General features: G+C 38.5%; 1 protein-coding gene across 4 annotated transcripts in view; it reads right to left on the reverse strand.

The window, feature by feature from the left end:
* Positions 1–11,644, reverse strand: part of LOC104609641 (P-loop containing nucleoside triphosphate hydrolases superfamily protein) — a 66,464-nt gene extending 54,820 nt beyond the window's left edge. The window contains exons 1-2 of one of the 4 annotated variants that reach the window (XM_088896261.1): positions 11,105–11,644; positions 279–536 (exon numbers count right to left, since the gene is read on the reverse strand). In XM_088896261.1, the coding sequence (XP_088752387.1) occupies positions 279–536; positions 11,105–11,383 (537 nt within the window). In that variant the 5' untranslated portion in view covers positions 11,384–11,644. The remainder of the gene's footprint in view (positions 1–278; positions 537–11,104) is intronic. The other 3 variants (XM_088896262.1, XM_019199820.2, XM_019199821.2) reach the window with 3 other exon arrangements.
* Positions 11,645–22,910: the final 11,266 nt, after the last annotated feature.

Raw genomic sequence — 22,910 nt, forward strand, 5'->3', positions numbered from 1 at the left:
ATTCCATTCTGAGCCATGTAGGTCTGAAAGGAATCAGAGAAATATTCTTTGGCATTATCACTTCGCAATGTTTGTATAGACACATCAAACTGGGTTTTTATTTCAGCACAAAAGGTTTTAAAATGTGAAAGCAACTCAGAACAAGATTTCATTAAATAAAGCCAAGTCATACGAGAAAAATCATCCACAAAGGTGACAAAATATCGAAATTCAGTCTTAGACATAATGGGACAAGGCCCTCAAACATTTGAATGTACTAACTTAAAAGCATGACTAACCCTTTTATTAACTCGAGAAACAGATGATAGACGATGATGTTTTTCAAATTGACAAGACTCACAATCTAAAGAAGATACATCATGAAACTGAGGACATAATTTCTTTAACAGAGGTAAAGATGGATGCCCCAACCGACAATGAGCTTCAAAAGGGGATAAAGTACTGGAACAGGCAATGGTCCGGGGTTCCTGGGTATCCAAAATGTACAGACCTCCTGATTCTCGTCCTTTACCAATAATCCTCTTCGTCATAAGATCCTAAAACAGACAAAGATTAGGAAAGAATGAGATACAACAGTTAAGAGTACAAGTGAGTTTGCTAACAGATACCAAATTAAAAGAAAATTTTGGTAAACTCAATACGGATGACAAAGAAAGTGTTGGTGTGGGATTGATAGTGTCAGAACCAATGACAGAAGAAATAGAACCATCTGCTAAGGTGACTGAAGAAGGAAAAGTGTGTGATTAAAAAGTGGAAAAGAGACTAGGATTACCTGTCATATGATCTGTTGCACCAGAATCAATGACCCACTGAGAGGAAGAAGAAAGAAGACATGTATTGGTTTTACCTGACTCAGCAAGGGCAGTGATGGACTGAGGAGTTCTTTAATGCCTCTTGATACTGGGTAAATTTCGCATACTCATCTGCAGAAATTGTCATGGTCTGATCTGACGATGGATGAGGAGCATCACTCGTAGTTACAACATGAGCTGACTGAGACCCAGAAGACTTCTAGTTTTTCTTTAGCAATTTCTAGCAAGTCCTTTTAGTGTGACCTGGTTCATGACAATAGTAGCAAACTACTCCCCCTGTGTCCTGAGTTCCAGCATTCCAACCACTATTACTGCCACCTCTGCTACTATTCTGAGAACGAGACTGGACAGTTGATCCACTATTCTGACTGACCAGTGCACTAGGTTGTTGTACAGGTGAGGTATGGGAACTAGTATTTGTACGAAGGACCCTAGTAAAGACTTCCTTTAAAGAGGTAATCTCAAGATTAGACAGAATCTGTGACTTAGCACCATCAAATTGAGGATTAAGGCCAGCCAGAAAACTCATGATAGCCATCTGTTCACGTTGAGTCTACTAAACTTTAATATCAGTACTGAAAGGTAACAAGGCGTTCAATTCCTCATAAGTGCGTTTGAAATTCATGAAATAGGTCTGAAGAGACTGATCCTGTTGTTCAGCCCGATAGAATGCCTTGCAAACATCAAAAATACGGGAAATATTTTCTTTACCAAAAAACAGAAAAGCCAAATATTCCATTAGTTCTTTTACAAACTCACAGTGAGAGACATGACCGACGTACTCATTCTCAATAGAATTACGAATTTGCAAAAACAATTGAGCGTCAACCCTTAGCCATTCAGTACAAGTCTCATCAGTAGGAGGGTCCTTAGTTAGATGGTTGTCCTTAAAGATACTTCGTAAATACAAACGAACAGTCTTACTCCAGTCTAAATAATTAGTTTCGTTTAGTTTTTGTTCAATGATTTTAGACAGAATGGGAATAACACTAGGCATATCCCAGTTCTTCTGTTCAACCGCCATCATAAACACAAGAAAATAGACTTTTGACAACCAGCAAATCCAATAAAACACACTTAAACAGAATCGGCAGCAGATGCAACACCCAAACAGCAAGAAATCACAACTGGCAGCACCGAAATATCAACTGTATAAAAAAGAACAGAGAAGAAAGACTTTCCTGATGGGCAAACAAACACCACAGGAGTAACACCGAGGCTGAGGCGATCGTCGGAAAAGAGACCAGTGAAGGTGGGTCCGTCACACGCGCCTCCACGCTCCGGCGCGTGACGAAGGGGCAGAAACTGGTGGCGGCGCGTGTGGCTCACTCGCTGGGTTTCCGGCGATGCGACTTGGTGGGTAGGCCGATCTGGGGATTCCGCTTCCATTAGTAGGGGCAGTGAGATGCAGATGTCACTCGGAATGGATGACCTAGAGATCGCAGCTGCTGCTCACTTGAGCAGCAACAGGAAGAAAACCAGAAATTAATTTCAGACTGGGATTGGTGTCTCCAGCTCTGATACCATGTGATAGAACAAGAATTGGAAGAAATTGATGTCCCTTTCAACTGAGAAAATAGTACATATATATACAGCCTTGTAGATACTAAAATAAGAAGAAAATCAACTACCTCCTCCAAGAATAATTCCTATAATCAAGCTATTCCTAATTGGGCTAATACTCCATAATTACAGCCTATAATTACAACCTATAATCTCGTAACACATTCCTTATAACCCATCCCATCCCAGAAGGGCCTGGGTTGCCCAAGCTACTCCCATCAAAATTTAATTTCAGGAAACCTTCAGGTGGGGTGGGGTGGCGGTGGAGGGGTACCCAGCTCATGTGCAGCATTGTCTTCAATGAGGAACTGCTTGCCACTTCTGCCCAATGCCTCTATAGGTCATTAAAAGAAAACTGTTGAAATAACTCTGAAGATTTTAGACACGCTATAGCCCTATACAGGATATAGTCCTTCAAACCTTGTTGGCTTCGCGCCTTCTCTTGGAATATCCAAGCATTCCTTTCTTCCCACACTGTCCAAAGCATTGCTAATCTTGCAACCCTCCACATTATTCTTCCTCTTCAATCGCGCAAAGCAAAAGCAGAAGGGTCAAAAGGTAAGCTTACATCTATTGGCCTATTCCACCTGCATCCAAAAATCAAAGAGAGCCAATCCCACAAATCTGCTGTAGCAGTACAGAAAATTAGCAAATAGTTGCAATACTCACCATGGGATCTGCAAAGGGTACACCAATTAGGTGAAATGCAGAGATAGCATCTTCTCCTTTGTAGATTATCCAAGGTGTTTACTTTCCCATAAAACACTTCCCAACAGAAAGCCAAGACCTTAGGGGGAACAGATTTGCACCAAACCTCCTTAAAAAGGAAAGGAGGAGCAGACACTGAACGACAAAGGGCTTTGAAGAAGGAGGCACAAGAAAAACTACCTGAGGACACAAGAGTCCAAAGCCTTTTATCTGATTCCATGTGGTCCAAACAAACCTTTTCAAGGGTACTCAATGGGCAAGTAAGACTCACAATCTCCTCATCCCTTAGACCTCATCGGAACCCAAAGTCCCAAACTGGAGTCAATGGAGAACCCAAAGGGGAGCAAAAAGAAGAAACAGGCTCGTTCTTGTACCGGGAGATAGTGTATAAAGACGGAAAGAGGTCCTTCAAAGGGGCCTCTTCAACCCAAATATCTTCCCGAAAGAGAACTAAATTACCAGTACACACATCATACCTGAGAAAATTGTTGAGTTGAGGGAGAACACTATGAATTGCCATCCGAGGTGTTACCAAAGTTGCCCTCCAAGAGACCCCAACATCCCATCTGCTCTCCGTGTGGCCATGAATACTTCCTATCACTTCGACCCACAATCTTTCTCTCTAATGGCCATCTCAATAGCCATTTTCCCAACAAAGTCGTATTTTTTTGCATCATATTCCCTATTCTTAGACCTCCCTCTTCTTTACTCCTGCATACCACCTCCCATTTCACCAGATTATCCTTCTTACTTTCCCCTGATTCCCAAAGGAAGTCCCTCATCAACTTTTCTATCTTCTTAGCTTCTCTAGAAGGAATCCTAAAGACTAACAAGAAATAAGTTGGTAGGTTAGATAGGGTGGCTCTAATTAGGGTAATCCTATCCCCCAAAGAGATAAAATTCTTTTTCCAAGAAACCAATCTCTTCTTAAACTTCTCCAAAACCGAGCACCAAAAGCTGCTCTCCCTAGGGTTTGCCCCTAAATGAAGCCTAGGTAGGTCATGGGCCAAGTGGCTACAGAACACTCTAAGCACCCTGCGATAGCCTCCACCTCTCTATTATCCAAATTTATCCCTACCACACTGTTCTTTTCTAGATTGACTCTCAAACTGGACATACTTTCAAACCTTTGCACCAACAGCTTTAGATTCCTTGACATCTCCAGGTCCCTTCCTTCACCAAAGACTATTATATCATCTGTAAATTGAAGAAGGGTAACTGACACTCCAAACCTGCCTACTTTCCAACCATTTATTAAATTCTCCCTATCATCCTTTGAGATCATTCTACTTAGCACATCAGCTAACAAGGTGCAAAGGAAGGGCAAGAGAGGGTCTCCTTGCCTTAGTCCCCTACATGCTGGGAAAAAATCCTTTACCACTCCATTAATCAAGATAGAGACGTGACTAGAGCTCACACAGCCAAAAATCCACTGACACCACCTTTCTCTAAAACCACACTTCCTCATAACTTGTAAAAGGAATTACCAATCCACTAAATCATAGGCCTTTTCTAGATCAAGCTTACAAACAAATCCCTTCTTTTTGGATCTTCTCATTTCTTCCAGGCATTCATTAGCTACTAAGATTTGGTCTATAATTTGGCACCCTTAAACAAAAGCCCCTCGGTATCTGTTGATTAGGGAAGGAAGAACCTCTTTAATCCTCAAATGACAACACCTTAGCTAAGATTTTGTAGATACTAGTCACTAGGCTTATTGATCTAAAATCATTTGGGAGGAAAGAATCAATCTTCTTAGAGACTAAGGCCAAGAAAGTAACATCAACACTTGGGCTTACTATATAGTTGTCTGCAAACTCTCTAAACACCTCACAAAGATCTTCTTTCAAAATCTCCCAATAATCTTGATAAAAGGCCATTGTAAATTAAAAAATTACACTAATTAAGATAATTAAGTAAATTAAGAAATTAAATAAGTAAATTAAATTAGTTAATGAAGAAAAGTTAATTAATTAAATTTAATAAGCTTATCGATCTAAATAAGTAAATTAAGCCAATGAAGCAAAGTTTTAAAAACCAACCCAAAATGGAACCACTTTGATCATCAGTTTCTAGGTCAACAATTCGATTGTTTGGTCCGAATATATCAACCCATGATGCTTTGAAAAATAAAAAAAAGACTCAAAAACCATGTAATGGGTCGAACAATTTAGCGATTACACCGTTTGGGTCAACAATTTGTTGACCAAGTTAACAGTCAAACTATTCGACCCAAGAATTGGTTAATTATCTAGTTTCATTTTATACCCAAGCAATTAAACCATTCAACCTAGGAACCAGTCAATTGCCCAATTCCATTTTATACTTGGCCCAGAATTTTTCAAAAAAGCATCGACTTTGTTAACAAACCATTGTTCGGGACGATTAAACTGCTAAATGTTTGGTCTAATAAATGGTTTTCGAGACTTTTTTATTTTAATTATATTTTACTTTTTAAAAAAAAATGTCATGGGTTGATCCATTCGGACCAAATGACCAAAATGTTGACCAAGAAACTAGTGGTCAAAGTGCTTTCATTTTGGGCCAGTTTTAAACTACCTTGCTTAATTGATTTGATTTACTTATTTAGATTGATTAGCTTTGTTTATTTAATTTAATTTACTTAACTTTGTTTCCTTAATTAATTTAATTTATTGATTTAATTGCTTAATTTACTTAATTATCTTAGTTAGTATAATTTATTTAATTTAATTAATTAACTTAATTAAATAAATTAAATGCTTTAGGGTCATTTAATTAATTAATTAAGTAAATTAAAACTTAATTATACTTTAGGGTCATTTAATTAGACCCTGAGGTAATTTACTAAATTAATTTTATTAAAGTGGCCCATTTTTTAACTTTAGAGTCAAAAGTTGCCTTTTTCAAAACTTTCATGGTGCCACATAATGTTGTCTAATAGATCTATCAACATCGTTTCAAATGTTGTCTGTTTTTGCTGATAAATGGCCTTTTTTATCAAAGTCTAGAATCGAAATTGGCCTTTTTGCAAAGTTCAAGGGTTGTCAAAGCCAAAAATCCCATAAATATATAAGGGTCACTACCCAGTGATAGCCCTGGCCATCTAGGGTTTGGAAGGGATAGACTGGATATGAACCTAACCTGTGGTATGTTTTGCAGCACAACATTACATGGCTGCTCTCGGACTTAAATTCACTTTCTCATGCTTATCAGCCCTAGATTTGAATATAAGGCGCATTGAAAGAAAAGAAGATTCAAGTTCTTTTAGCATTTAATTACAACTTTAATTTCATCCAAGTTCAACATGAGACCTAGAGTATTACCTCCAACCAAGCTCAGGCTCAGCACCTTGGTCTGAGTATGGAGATTAAACCGAAGCCTAAAGCCCAAGTTTGGGCTTGTTCCAAACTAAACTCAGCTAGTAAGACTTGGCCCAATGCTCATCCCCACCTTCCACAATCAACTGTTCGAGGATTGCATTTTTAGTGTCCTAATTGAGAATATACTAGGAAAAAAGAGAATTACAAGGGCATTATTACATTAAAACCTTTGTTAACTATGACTTATCTCTTCTTTTTTCCAATAACCAAGACTAAGCTATTGTAACCATAAGGAAAATAAAACAAATGGAAATAGTATTTGTGCTGATTTATTGGCACTCGTTGGCCAAAACTCCCTTAAGTTTGTCCAACTTATGAAGTAGAGGTTTCATGGTATTGCTAATCAAATAAACTTCATGAGACAATTTACAAATTATCAATTCAGCATCCAAGCTAAAAACCATGGCTTGGTGATTCTCTACCAAATGCTCCCATGGGTTTCAAAGTTTTAAGCATCTTTTTCTAATATCCATCTTTTGTAACTTTTATCCAAGGATCCTAGCTTCAATAAATGCTCTATATATGGTCTTAAACATGTTTACGGATTCCATTCTCAGTTTCTCAAATCCCGAAGGTATAGTCAATTTTCAATAGCTTCAAGTGCATATTCTTTTGGCGCTTTCGAGGTATGTGATGTAGGACAGTAGTCCTAAGGGAGCGAGTGACTGAAAATTTAAAGTAATGACTCAATAGGGTAAATTGCAGCTTTGTGGGAAGTTTAGTGGAGCTATCTAAAGGTTTCTAGGTCAAATTGAACAATTAATCAATTTCTCCTTGGATCAATAGAATTTGACAGAATACCAACTAATGGGAGTAGGGACCTGCTACCAACAGTGTCCCAATAGGCCACTACAATTGTACACTGGGAACATCTCCCTTGTCATTCGTGGGGAGACGTTCCCAATATGCAAATGCAATTGCCAATTGGGACATGTTGGTAGCATATCCAAACTCAACAAATGATGGAGCAATTGGTGGGATCTCTACCTGGTGGAAGCAGAAATTTGGGATCAAATCCCATCGCCACCTGGGTTGGGGGTTTATGGGTATGGGGATGGACTACCCCCCATTTTGTATAGCCAAATGAGGCCATCGGGCCATGAGTACAAAAAAAAATGAAGCAATAAAAAGTGGAATTTGCAAGAACCAAGAAAGTATATTTATTAATGTAATTTAGGTAATTTAATTTGAAAGTTATGGGTAGTTTGGGCACAAAAGGCCAACATCCTTCGTCATGAAAGAAAACCCAAATTTTCTAAAAATTAAGGTTTTAGTTGGGATTTTGGATAGAAACTTTGTAGGATGAACTATAATGGAGAAAAATGAAGAGCAACTAAACTTGAGAGGGATTTGGACTAATTTTATACACAAAGACCAAGGAACATTTTATTTTGGGCTATGATGTAATTCATTTAGGGAGGAGCTAAGAGAGTTTATCCCTTCCCCTCTCACTCTATTCTTGTACTTAATATTTGTTTTAATAATATTTTGCCTTCGTTATTGATCAAAAAAAGACCAAAATTCCAAGGAGAAAAGGAGTAGAAAATGTTAAAAATATGGAAATTAAAAAAGAAAAGGAGAAACTTAGGCTGTATGGAGAGGAGTGATATTAAGCCTTGTTTAGAGCTAAAAGAGATGTTAACAAGAACATTTAATTGAACTTGTAATAGAGAATTGGAAGAGAAGAAGAAAGAATATATAAAAAGAAAAAGGGAGAAAAGATGGAAAAACTCTTCAATTCATTCTCTCCTTCAAACACGGCTTATAATACATATAAATATAATTATATAGAGATATAGGGCTCCGCTCACTGTTCAACAGAGTTGCCACTAGCAAGTTTCAGCCCAAAGAAAACATCATAATTCCTATTCTACTTATATACAACCACTAATAATACCAGCACGGCAAGGAGTTGTGCAACTCAAAAATCCTGTACATCAATTTGTTCTTTGGTAGTTAGAAATGAGTATTATAAGCAAAAACAGAACTATAGCACATGCTTCCAAAAATATCTGTGTACTGCTACCCAATAGTTGATTCTACCCCATAGAGCCTTTACCCATTAGTCGTTCTAGTTTTTCTTTCCAAACACAGTCCACACTATGGCTAAAGGCACGATTCCCCAAATTACCTTTCCTTTCCTACTCAGCCAGAGAGGTGCCAGCTTCTTAAGGCATCCACCACATTCTCTGGAAAATGCCATTGAACCCCAAAAATGTCAAGCAACCTTGCCCACAACCTTCTAACAAAACTGCAGTGCAGAAAAATGAGATTCACTGTTTCCAGGTCCTCGTCACAAAAATTACAAATAGCATTATCTACAACACAGCCCCTCTCCATCAAATTATCAGCAGTCGTATACTTGTTAAGAGTAACAGTCTGTTGCAGAAAAGCAACCTTAGCAAGAGCAACCGTACTCCAAATCCTATCCCAAGGAAAATTACTCTCCCTGGGTACACACAATCATCTTGTTATAGAAAGATTTAACTGAAAAAGACCCCATCTTCACTCCAACGCCGAACCCCTTTATCACTACCTTATCTGTAATTCCTATTCTACTTATCCTATGACTATGAAACTTTATACAAAACATAAATGAGACTCAAATAATATAACTATCAGACTAGATCACTAACATTAAGTAGATTTACCAAAATACCACTGAACCAGAAAATTACTCAAAAATCCATAATGCTCTTAAAGTTGATTTGAAGACCACCTTGATGCCCACAATCCACATCAATATGCTTAATCTATTTACCAAAGTATGGGCTTAATAGTAGATAATGTAACTCTCATACATTTTAGGATGGTAATATGCAATCAAGATACTATTATTTAGTTGTCTCGTGATTTTTTATAGGTCATAGTTGTCTCATGACTAGATAGGAGATTCCAAACGATATCAAAAAAGAAAAGAAACTACAGAAGTTACATTCCAACTTTAACTGAAATTGTACCGAACTCTTTTTATCGTCATGGAAAATTTAGAAAGAAAGCAAAGACAGAAATACTAAATAAAAGAAACCAGTTTTATTGAACTTGTTAGAGTGCTAAGGAAATTGATCTAGTGCTACTCATGTGAACCTTTGCATCAATACATCTGCAAAAAGGATAATACACCAATGCTACTTCTGTAAATTAAAGGGCCTAGTCTTTTATTCTTTTTCTTTTCTGTAGGCCATTACTTGACTTGAATTCAAGTTCACCTAAACAATTCATACATGACCCTTTATTTTGACAGCTAACATTCCAAGCATTAATTAAAGTAACCATCTTGTGAAAATGCAGGTCATAACTGATGGTACAAAGCAAACAGTAAGGCTGTTTCTGGATTTTTTTTTTATCAATGGCTGTTTCTGGATTAGGGTATAAGGATTCTGGAACTTGCTACTTTCAGTGTTCATTGTATGGTTCTTACAAGCAACCCCTGCAGAATATGTGAAGGCAAGGAGGGACCCAGCCAGCCATTCAATTATCCACCAAATTTGTCCCGCTTTTCTACTTCCAACATAAATGTTTTATTGAAGCTCTTTTCTGGAATCTGCATTTACCAGTTACTAGCCATCCAAAGCATTCTACATACACATCACTAAATGTAAACTATACCTCCACGTTCCACCATGATCCTTAAGGCAGTAAACAGGATGTGATGAGTGGTCGATACTTGATGAGAGCGGATTTGGCCCTCCAATGACATTATGGCACATGGCACCCTCATGACAACTAGGTGCAGCTCGGCACCTCACAGGCAGCTCGCCACCAAGCAGCCCGACACTCCACAGGCAGCTCGCCACCTCACAAGTAGCTCGCCACCAAGCAACCCGGCACTTCACAGGCAGCTCGCCACCATGCAGCCTGGCACCTTACGGGCAGCTCGCCTCCTAGTCAGACCGACCACCGCAAGATAATTCCAAGGATCTCACCATCGTACCCCGCGTCTTACAGGATCGTACCTTGTAACGGCTATATTAGCTCACCCACTCCCCGATTCAGGCGGGAATGGACAACCTTATCGGTTGGTGCCGTTATCCCCACCTAACACGGAAACGGATCCCATCACAGCGGGGATCCAGGAACTACTCCACCAAACGCGCGAGGACTCCGGTATATAAAGACCTCACCCCCCAGGGGCGAAGGTAAGAAAAAAGATGTGTAATCTCTACTCTCTAGTTCTCTCATAATCTGATATCATCTTCAAGCTCACAACTAAGTGCTAACTTAACCATCTTGACCTCGCCGGGTAAGCCACCCGGGTTCTCTGATTCATCTCTTCGAGGTTCCTCAATTCCAGTCGTTGCTGGTAGCAAAATCATCTCCAGCAGGGAGCAGCCGGATTGCGCTACATCAATACTCATTACTCTATTGTGAGAAGTCTCTTCGCTCCAAGCCTGGTTACGACACCATGGGCGCCCCAATGCTTACCAATTCGATCCCTATCTTGAAGGTATAACCGTATAAGTATAAACTATACCCCCACCTACCTCTCCCCCAAGAACTTTTTACTCTCGGTTGAGCAACACAATATTTACCTTAGAAATTATACCCAAAAGAACCATTATAAGCAAATCTGGAGGGGTGCATTAAAGGAATTCTTAAGTTTATCAAAAATATTGACAAATTTAAGCAGAACTATGACAAAAATAACCTAACTTTCACCTTATTAGCAGCTCTCTGTTGACCCGTTGCGTTCCTCTTCCTCTTACTCTTACCCTTTCTCGACCTCCCACAGTATTCCTCGCCTTCATCTCCCTCTTCATCATCTTCCACTTCTACTGCTTGTATCTCCTCCTCTTCCACTTTGTTAGGTTGAGGCCGGTGCCCGAACAGTGTTGACTGAATCAGTCGATGACGAACAGGTCTTTTCTCAGAATGCTGGAGATTTGCCCCTTCGCCGTCGGCATCGACGACGGCAACTTCCTCGACTGGTTTCTCCATTGGAAACGCAAGAATAAAGCCACGCAAGAGAGAGAGAGGGGGTTAATTTCTGCAATGGTTGCTAGGGTTTTGAGAGAAATTGGGGATTTCAGCAAAGGGCTTCGTAGGAAAAACGTGATCTGAGAGAGAGAGAGAGAGAGAGAGAGAGAGAGAGAGAGAGAGAGATGGAGGGAATGACGGACGTTGTTCCCGCCTTTGAGAAGGCTTCTAGTTGGTACATACGACTTAATAAGAGAGCCTTCAGATAAAAATGAACTTTTTGCCATTGGATTCGTCTTGTATAGGGTATGTGCGTACAATAGATTCCAATCTGACGGAGAAAGAATAACCTTATGTGAGGAGCCACTAAGTACAAAATATGAATATTGCAAGAAATATTAAAAAAAAAAATAGCTTAACTATAAATCAACGTTCATAAGAGGCGGGTATGTTTCTGCCTTTCTGGTCTGCTTCTTTCTAATTTTCCCGCGGAAATAGCTTAACTACGCCGTTGCAAACGGATTGAATCGAATCGGAGATTGGTGAATCCAAATTTTGATTTGTTTTTATATCTGAACTCGAATCGGATCGAATCGAATTCGGATTGCAATCGGGTATTAAATAGTTTGGTTTTCCTTTCTTGAACAAACTGGTGCGGCATTTTGTAATAAACGTCATCCAGTATATTAGTGTGTTAGTTACGGATCGATGTGTCAAAGTTTAGTTTTGTCCCCAAATCTCTTCCCTCATTCTGTAACTGCTTCATACGTAGGATTCTTTGGAGAGATTTCCTCGGAACTGAAATCCAATTTTTGTGAAATCTATCTTCTACCCTTAGATTTCCTCAAACATTTTTAGGATTTCTAAGGCACTCTTGGCTTGGTTGATGTCAGCCTTGCATACTAGCAGACAATGGTATGCAAATAGCATATAAGAGATGGGGGTGCGCCCTTTACATAATTGGATTCCTTTGATATTCCCTTTCTACTCCTATTCATTTATAAGGTATGATAGAATCTGCATATTTATGATGAATAATAGATAAGGAGATAATGGATCTCCTTGTCTAATCCCATATTTTAGGGGGGAAAACTCTTTCCTGTTCCCATCTTATATATATATATATATATATATATATATATATATATTTTTTTTTTTTTTATTTATTTATTTATTTCCCTTTTCGTTATATAGAATCTTATTGTAGGTGAGCATGTGTTATGTGTGATGTCTTTCAAATAATATAATTTCTCTCCCTGATTCAGAAGAGGAAACAGAAAATGTTTGATGTACTGCGGGAGATAATTGGAAAATGTGACATTCTAATTCAGAAAGTAGCATCAACGGAAAATGTAGCTGACCCATTAACTAAACCTCTAGCAATGAAAGTATTTGAGAAACACGTAGAAAGTACGAGACTCTAACTTGTACCCGATTGGACCTAAGTGCAGGTGGGAGCTGTTAGACAATGTATGCTCTTAGCTCCATTCAGTTTGATGTACATTATATCATTTATTGTAAATGAATAAAGTACATAATTTATTCATGTCATTGTGCTATGTTTTTGTGTAATACCCTTAAACTATACACTTATGAGACTCGTGTTAGTTTAGAAGCTTCACAGTCGTTTGATAGATCTGGGGAGAGATTTATCCTACCAAGGCTGACACTGATGTACCGCCAAGTTGGTTGGGGTGGCTTGTCTCAGCTGTCAGACTGAGACTTGAGGTACATGCAGTGTGGGTTTTCTTGAAACCCTAAACCGAACCAAAATTCCAGTATTGCCCTGAACCTTGGAGATAGATGGACAAAACTATAATGTTACACCTGACCCTTAGACTCGATAATGGTATTGCACTATATGCCGAATTGGGTTGTCTTTGATGTGCCAATCAGTGAGATCCTTAGAGGGGGTCAAAACCTAAGTATGTTGGGATAGTCCGAGAATTCATCTAAATGGGTGATCATAGTGATAAGATTGGCCCATTTGTCGGACAAAGTGAATGATCGGGGATGCACTCTCTCTGATGGAAACCTAAACTGCCGGTAGTTGATTTCAACCGTTGAACTTTGTTTTTGCAAAATATATATATATCATGGTTTCAAAATGCTTTGCAAAAGTTTTTAATTCTCGGGATCCATGTGAATAGAAAGTGCATTACTATTCCTTGCAGTCGAGGGAGAGGTCATCTCTTGTCGGACAGTGTTTAATCATTATGGGTTGAGAAGTTAAGTGTAAGACCATTGAGGGTAATACCTGATGGGATAATCTTGCGTATGCCCACAGTCCTTGTGTTTTCATAAGGTGACTGGACCCATTGACCATTTAGTGTAAATGTTGGGCACATTAAGATTTCTTAGTGATGGGCTCAGGGTTCACTGTCTCTTACAGTGAATTCGGTCAGGCCTTGTAACAAAGACTGGATTGAACCCATGTGGTTAATGTATATATCAATATTTGGGTCCCACGCCATACAAAGAGAGTCAACTGGGTAACAGGTTAAGAGGTTAAGTGAGCACATAAACTTATTGGGCCTAAAGCCCAATTCGAATTGGGTTAATTAGATTAATTAAATAGGGACAGATCTGCGTTTTGGATCAGCAGATAAGGATAAGAGGATAAGTATTATCCACTTAAAGAGTCCAAATCCAAATAAATATTTGGATCAGGAAACTCCTAATTTGATTAGGATTAAGCTGATCTTAAACTGCAAATAAGATAAGGGATTTTCCTTATCACTTAAAGAGTCCAGATCCAACTAAAGATTTGGATTAGGAAACTCTTAATCAGATTAGGATGTTGTCTCTTTAGGGTTATAAATAAGAAAGCAGAGTGGACATGCAAAAGAACCTAGAAAAGACACAATAAATAGCAGAGTTCTTCCCTGTTATTGCCGCCCCAACCCAGTTCGATCTTTACTTATGGGAGTGATCAATAGTTGTTCTTGATATTGCTTCTTGGCAGAAGAAGCAATCTGAAGTCGTGCTCACCAGCCCTCTACTCCATTATCATTGAAGAATTCGGTTCTTACTGAAGAGTCGTCATGTTAATACTGTTTCACCTCGCATTGTGTCATCTTTAGTGGAAGCAGGTTTTGGTTTTTTCCTTGGGCGTGAACACCTTCATTAAGAGTTATTGTTACTCCGTATTTGGTATATCCCTCACCTCCCTTTTGGTTTCAGATCTGGTCTGGTTTGGTTCAAGATTAATTTTTGAAAATACAGTTTTCTAAAATAGGGAATGCGATTCCCAGATGAGGGAGAGAAAAATTTTTGAAATTTTGCCCAACCTTCCTATAGGGTTCGGCCATCCATATGATGGATCTCTCATCCCTTCAATTCCCCCCCCCCCCTATTCTCACAAATTTTTATATTTAGAGTAATATACAACCATTTTTAATCCTATGGAGATTAATCAAATCTCAATTCAAAACCCTTAGAGATGTCTTTTTTAAATTTCAAACCTTTCCCAAAGAGGAAACAAATATTGTAGCTTAAATGATCAAAAAAGAAATCATGTGAAGTAGTTGATTGTTAAGCTCCAATAGTCAATTGCTTACCTTAACGTTGTTGTTATTGGTAGTTGACTATTAGCTCATGGATAATTAGCTATTGGATAATGGACTATTGAGTTACACTAGTCTTAACCTATCAAGGGTAGTCAACTATTACCATTATCCAACGTACGTAGACTCCTAGTGCATGAGAATCATCTTCTTAGGCCTATAAACTTCAAATTTTCACAATTAAGTTAAATGTTGAATTCGGAAAAAAAAAAAAAAAAAACTAAGAACCTATATTTATAATTGGTGTAGGTTTGAGTTAACCTCATTGTAATACATATTGCAACTAATTACATCAAGTCAAGAATAAATAAGACAAGTATTTGGAGCTTGGTGTTTCCTTCTTCTTCTTCTTGTACATGGTAATAATTCTTTTTGCTTTGAGAGTATTCAATCCATTATTTGATATAACTTTCTTTGTGTCTTAGATCAGTACTGATTTCATCACATCTTTCAAGTTCAACCAAGAAAACATCTAATAAAACTTCACACTTGTCTTTCAAATTGTTAGTACTTCAAAAAGTTTGTTATCATCAAAACACAAGGTCAAAATTTATCGAGAAAATTTCTTAAACTACCCTTACGGTTTAGCTAATTGATAACTCTACCGTTATAGTTTGCATATTATCTTATAGTACCCCTAAGTTTGTTGGCAATTATCTAAAACCTCCCCTACCATTAACTTGTTGTCACACTCCGTCACATATGACATCACATGACCAATACTTTTTTTAAAAAAATTCAAAAAATGCTTGTTGGAATTAGTGGTTCTTCTCTATCCTCTCCCTCCCTTCACCTCCTTTGCACATAGTGGACTGTCAACAAAGTCGTTGTTGCCGCCGTTGTAACCTTTGCAAGCGAAGGTTCTTCTCCTTTATCTCACACTCTCTCCTCACCTCCATGACCTTTCCATCGCTCACGATTCCCCCTGTCTCCACCTCCTTTTTCACCTAAAGAGAGAGGCATTTGAATGAAGGTTTATGATCTTCAAAGTTTGCTGAGTTGTCAGCCGAGAGGATCTTATTCCAGAAGAAGGCTTGGCAGCTATGAAAGTGGACAAGGGACGAGAGAGCAAAACAGAGGGAGGATTTGAGGAGGGGATAAATGTGCCATGCTTCGGTGCAAAGAATGGAAAAACACCATGGTTCATCTCTATATATTTTTCATCTTCTTCGGTCATAGTCATCTTCCTCTTATTGACTTGCATCACCATTTAACTAGAGAAACAGAGCACTCTCTCTCTCTCTCTCTCTCATTGATGCCAGTTAAAAGGTCAGTTGTCGGTGGCGGTGGTGGTAATCCAAGTTCAACATGCTTTGGTAGATTACAGGGTAAAGAGATGTTATAAGTTGAATGATGATTGATTATAGAGGGAAAAAGAAAAAGCCTTTTTCTTTTATTCTTTTTAGGTTGTGAGGTGAAAAAAGAGGGGAAAAGAAAATAAAATGAAGGACATGAAACAAAGGCCACACTCGGAGCAAATGGTATTGCCAGCCGAATGGTCGAAAACCACATCGATGTGTCGCTCGCAATCAGAGCAGTATGTGGACATGCTGAGTCACCTGCAATTGCGACATCACTTGATGTCGATGTCTTATCTCTTATTGCCCCATGACACAACTCTAGTCATAATATTGAAGCCCCTTGTATAGATTAGATGACACATGCTCCTGGTCCAATTATGACTATTGCCATGTAGGGGTGGTGGCCACGAGCTGAGCTTCTTATGAGCTATTCGAGCTCAGCTTGGCTCGGTTAAATTTGAGGTTTGAGTCAAGCTCGAGCCTGATATATAGGCTCGTTTGCTAACCGACCTGATATTGAGCCCAATGAAGCTCAGATTGTAAGGTTCATGAGCCTAGTATAATAAATAAATAATTTTTTATTATATACATACATACATACATACATACACATACATATACATATACATATACATATATATAATAAATAATTTTTTATTTTATATAATAATACTTTATATATAGTATTTTTAGTTTTTATGTATAATAGTAAATAATTTTTATAATTCTTAGTTTTTTATATATAAAATAAAGGGATTTTTAGATTGCACTCCACCTCAAAATTATAATTTGAACTGCATACCTACAACAATTCAAAATTATAAATAGCTCCACCTATAACACCCATACCCGCCCGTGAATTGGCATCAATTCCGAGCTGGCACCTACCCCACCTGTACGGCGGATCTAGGAATTCAGGGGTGGACTAAACAATAAAACCCCTAAAATACAAACATTTTTATATGTATATGTTTTGTTTTCTAGAAAAAAACTTGGCTTACAATCGAGCTTGAGCAGAGCCAAGCTTGAACTTGTGAACTTTGAACTGAGCTGGGCTCGAGCTTGAGATCGAGGCTAACACAGTTACAGCGAGCAAAGCTTGAATAGCCAAGTATTCGGCTTGGCTCAACTCGAATCCACCCCTACTGCCATGGGACCTGCACTTGAACCTACATTTGATGAGGGTGAAGCCGACGAGTTGTCTAAATTGGGCATCTCATTCATTGTTTATTGGGGTTGTTGCTCTTGTTGGTTTCTTCTACTATTGAAGTGCACGCCGAGATGGCATATATGGTCACAATCTTAAGAGAGTTGGGCATGTGGTTGAATGTTTGTCAATCCGTTCAGATTCAGGGATGCAATTCCATTCTCTGATCGATGAACATAGTTGGCAACAGCTGCAGAGACGATTCCGTCAATTGATGTTGTCAAACCACAAAAGGTTTAAATCAATTTACATTAATGTTTCATTTTAAAAATTTGAAGGCTAACAATGGGTAAAATATTATTTTTCATCATTCCGTTAATGGACGTTAATGGCAAGGAAGATTTAGGCCATTTTTGGGAGTGCTTATTGAAAAAGTGCTTATTCGAATAAGCACTTATTTGCATTTGGCACCCAACTTTTTCAAGTGCGTTTGGTAGCATTTTTCTCCAATAAGCATTTGTAACTATTTTTGTCCCTCATTTTCTTTCAAATTTTACAAAACCGCGTTTATGAAATCATTTTTATGAAATTACTTTTATAAAATTCAACTAGGGATAATTTTGGAAGAAATATTGAATAAGTGCTTATTGTATAAGCACTAAAAAAGAATTGGAAATTTGGGCTTAAAAAATAAGCCATTATTTCGAGTTTTTCTCAAGCATCAATAAGTGCTTAGTGGTGTGGTCTCGACCCAAATAAGCACTTATTTTGATTAAGCACTTATTTTTAGGCACTCTCAAACATGACCTTAGTCAATTGTCAGAAAACTTAGGGGTACTCTAAGACAATATGTAAATAGTAAGGGTAGAGTTAGTCAATTAGCTAAACCATAAGGATAGTTTAAGAAATTTGGCCAAACTTACCTGATTTGCCAATCTAATATCCCAGTTTGATTTCAATTGATGAAGCTTCTAAATCTCTCAAATTGCTAACTTTAGACACTTAAGCAAGCCTCCTCTTATATTTTAGAATCAATTTTTAAATTTTTTATTTCAAGCATAGGAGGCCCATCTCTCCCATGTTCTTAATTGGGTGGTGGCTCCCCGATTTTTAGCAATGAAGTGAGACCTCAATTCTTTTGGATTTTTCATAATCACTCACATGTGATAATCTAGATGAAGAACCCACATCTTGTGTGGATGGGTTAGGAACTTGTTTGATTATATGAAGCAACTGGCCTCTACTTGCACCACCCCTCATTGGATAAGAACCCTACCTCTACTTATACCCCCATCCTGCTCCCCCCTTTTTAGACAATGAGTTGATTTAGACGAAGAACCCACTTCATGTTGTTATTGGGCTAAGAGCTAACCTAGAAGAATAACCCACATTCTATGTGCATTAATTGATAATATGATGAAGCTTAGTGCTTGGAGTTGCACCACCTTCCTTGGATCTAGTACCTTTTGTCCAACCATGTGGCCTAATGGAGAATGATCGGGTTCAAGCCCCTCCAACATACAATTAAGAAATAAAATGCTTAGTTGTAAGTTTCATTGATCAAGTTTATGAGAGTATAATTGCATTAATTGTACATAGGGGTGTTCATTATATGGTTCAAATCGTAAATCCAAACCGAATTTACAGTTTGGTTTGGTCTAAATTTATAATGGTTTGGTTCGATTCCACGATTTTAAAATATACGGTTTATGGTTTGGTTTATTAAATTTTATGAACCAAACCAAACGGCATTAAAATAAATATATATAATATGTATCAAAATTGTTAATAATATATAAATTAATTTTTAATTTTCCACTTCTTCTATTCTCTTTGATAACCCAGCCTTTTGCCCTTTTGGTTTTTAGGTTTTCTTCTCAGAGAAGAAAACACCTAATGATTGAACGATAGTCAAGACTCAATAGACAACCTCAGCCCTCCCTTCCTCTGTTCCTCGTACTTAGAGAACATTGACAATTTAGTGTTGTTGGCTTGCCACTGCCGCTGATTTGGTTCGGCTTGCCGCTTTCCGCTTCATCAGAGAACGTCGACAATTTATTCTTTGCGGTAAATACTCTCTTTTTCTCTCTGTTTCTTATTCTCATTATCTAATACAATGAAACCCTAACCATTCTCTCCAACCCACTATTTTCACCGATTCACCAATCACCACCGGTCATCTCTCTTATAACGAAACCCTCTTCCTCTGTTCATCTGAACCCTTCAGAAGTTGAGAGAACCTAATAAGCTCCTAATGGTTATAAAAAGGCATTTTTTTTTTATATTCCAAGCGCAATTTCTATAAACAGAACATTCATATTCTTCACAACCTTTATCCTTCTCAGCATTTCCATGACACATTGTGAGCAATGCAACACAAATCTCATACTTTTAAAACCTTAGTAGAGATATAAAGGTTCTCTAAATAAATCCTATTTTGCTTCAAATAGGTAATGTTAATTTTTCTTTTTCTTTTCCTCTTTTTCTAGGAGAGAACAATAAGTGTTGTGTAGTACCATGGGGTCCCTTGAAACTAACATATTGGTTTTTTCCCATCCCCGCAACCTTAAAGAAATAGAGTTTCAGTTGCAATTAATGGAATCCGTTTTTGTTTGATTGTGTATTGGCATCTCTCTCTCAATATACATACATACACACATACATACATACATATATATACATATATATCTTAACTAAATATTTTTTCCCTCTTATCTCCTCCTACATTTCTTCTTCTTATTCAAAAGGATAAAATAGAATTTTTAAATTAAATGACTTCACATGTGCATTTTCATTGATGGAGGGTTTGTTTAAGACTAGTATTTTTAGTTTTCATTGATTATTATTTTGTTAGCTTGCAAATGATTTGTAGGGACAATCGCTTTGACTTGCTTATTATGGACATGTTTTTTGCAATGACACACATTTTGTATACAACATCATATTGGGGTTCTTATACAATTAAAGTGCATAGAAAAAAAATACCAGTTTCTATGTGTGGGTCCACAAATTTGAAATGTGGATCCCACAAAAAAATGATGTGTAGGCCCCATTCATGAAAAAACACGCAGGACTCATATGGTATTATTCATAATTATGGCACATTAAGGATAAGTGTATGTGGGGACAATTGATGGCAATATAGGTGGAACCCATAAGCACCTGATGCACTACCATGTATGTGAATGGAACCCACCCCTGTTAGGTCAAGTATCAAATATGCACTGACAGACCCATGTCAGCAATATGCTTTTCTCGACACTGCCAAATGGTCTTTGAGCTATCGTGGATTATGGTCTTTTAACAAATATATGAATAATGACTACAACCAAATGATTTTGGGCTACAAAGATCTTTATGTAAAAGTTCACAATGTCTGCTCGTTGTTAGATATTTTGGAAGATCTTTCAAAAAATACATGCCAAACAACACCTAAGTGTTGTGTATTGGCACTACTCTCTTTCTCTTTCTTTCTCTCTCTCTATCTATCTCCCTCTTAATCGAATCAATATCAGTTGGTCATCGTTTTTTCCCTTCTTATCTCCACCCATTTTTTTCTTCTTCAAAAGCATAAAATAGGATTTTTAAAATTTTAAATGACTTCACATGTGACTTTTCATCGATGGAGGGTATGTTTAAGTCCATCAGGATTATTCCACAAGGTATATTTAAGTCTTTTTGAAAAATTCAGTGTACACTTAAGTCAATTTATGAAAAGTTAGAGTATATTTAAGACTTTTACCCTCACTTTTTTTTGGTAAAAACTAAGTTGTTATTATCATATCTAATTACAGATATCAAGCATAATCAGGTCTAATTACGTTAGGCCTGATTATTCCGATTAATGATTGGTTTGCCTCTAAGTTTTTGACTATTGAACCAATTAATATTTAGTTCGGGACTGATCCACCTTGTCCCAAATTCAGACCCATACACATATTTAATTAAGATGCATTTTGATGTGGACAATCTCTAAGGGTGCAGTCCAAGCTTAGACTAACCCAACCTGCATTATATGGTCTGGGCTTGTATCAAAAAGTTAGGGCTTTTTTTTATTTTTTTGGGCTGGTCCTGGTCTTTGGGTAGTTCAAACTTGTTTAATTCGTAAGTATACATGAATGTGTATATATATATATATATATATATATATATATATATATATATATATATTAAACTATACATATACATATACATTTTGACACAGGCGCATGTGGCTGCGCCCAATGGCAGGTCGAGACGTGTTAGGTGGCAGTGTTAGAACAGACCCAATTAGGGCGTGCGAAAAAGAGCTCGACGTGCATTCCGGAACCAATGGCATAGCGTCACTTGGAGACCTTGGATAACCGTACTCCTTGCGTACAGACCGCATCCGGACCGTTCAAGCTCACCAACCTCCTAACAACCTAAAGTATAAATAGTAGGTAACCTCTAAAGGTAAAGGATTGGAACTTAGACTCTCTAACTAGCACTTGAGAGCTCTTGTGGCCATGTCTGAGTGCTTACACCTCAGACCTTGTCCACCTCATACCCTTCATACTAACTTGAACGTCGGAGTCTCCACCTCAAGCACCGACTTGAGGCCTCTGACGCCCTCCTTCATTCACTCCTTGCAGGACCGACCTACTAGTCCTCGACCACCTCGAACACCTCGATCACACCTCGGCTTAGGAGTGAATTGACAATATTGTCCTCAACCCATTCTGAGTATCAACAATTGGCGTTGTCTGTGGGAATGTCGCTAAGACCTCCCTCAACTAAACTCCTATAAACCAAAGAGAATGAACTCCTAAGACTAAGCTTTAGCCGACATGGCAAGAAACACCAGGAACACCCCAAACCTGGTCACGATGGACCAGTTTCAAGCGGTCCTCAAAGGGCTCAACAACCTCGCGCAAAGGCTAGACGAGGTGGGGGCACCCGGCAGGAGGTCGCCCTCAAGGCAGCCGCTCCGTCGGAAGCCTGGGGCACCATGGAAAATCTGTGTCTCTGGACCCCTTAGCCATCATCCCAGTTGGACCCAACAGGGCCAACCCCTCAAAGTCCGATAGCAGTCGGTGCGCTAGTTAGCCGCCAAGGACCTCACGACCCGCTAGCCGAAGAGGGGAAGAATTAGCACAATCTCGCGATCACTGCCGATATCTAGAACAACATCACCACCGCCGAAGAGTGAACTCCTGGGATGAAGGCAGACGGTCTGGCCATCATAGCCCCTTATTGAGGGCCAAGGGCCGATGCCGCGCCTCTCCCTCACGCGTCTCAAACCTCCAAGACCTCCTAAATGACAGGTAGGCCAGAAGGAACGGACATGGGACCGCATCAAAATTTTCGAGGGTACGGGCCAACCCCTATCAAGTCCGAGAGGACCAAGTCGGGGCCCAGGCCACACTCAACCAACGAATTGCTGACCTCTAAGCACAGCTTAGAGTTGTCAAGGACAAGTTCCGTCAAGTCAGAGAGAGCTGAGTAGAGGCCTTAGCCAGCTAAAGCCATATGTCCGAGAGGATGGATGCCCTGACATGCTAGACTTTCCAGAC

Source organism: Nelumbo nucifera, chromosome 1 (assembly GCF_055504915.1).
Source record: "Nelumbo nucifera cultivar China Antique chromosome 1, China Antique-T2T, whole genome shotgun sequence".
NCBI lineage: Eukaryota > Viridiplantae > Streptophyta > Magnoliopsida > Proteales > Nelumbonaceae > Nelumbo > Nelumbo nucifera.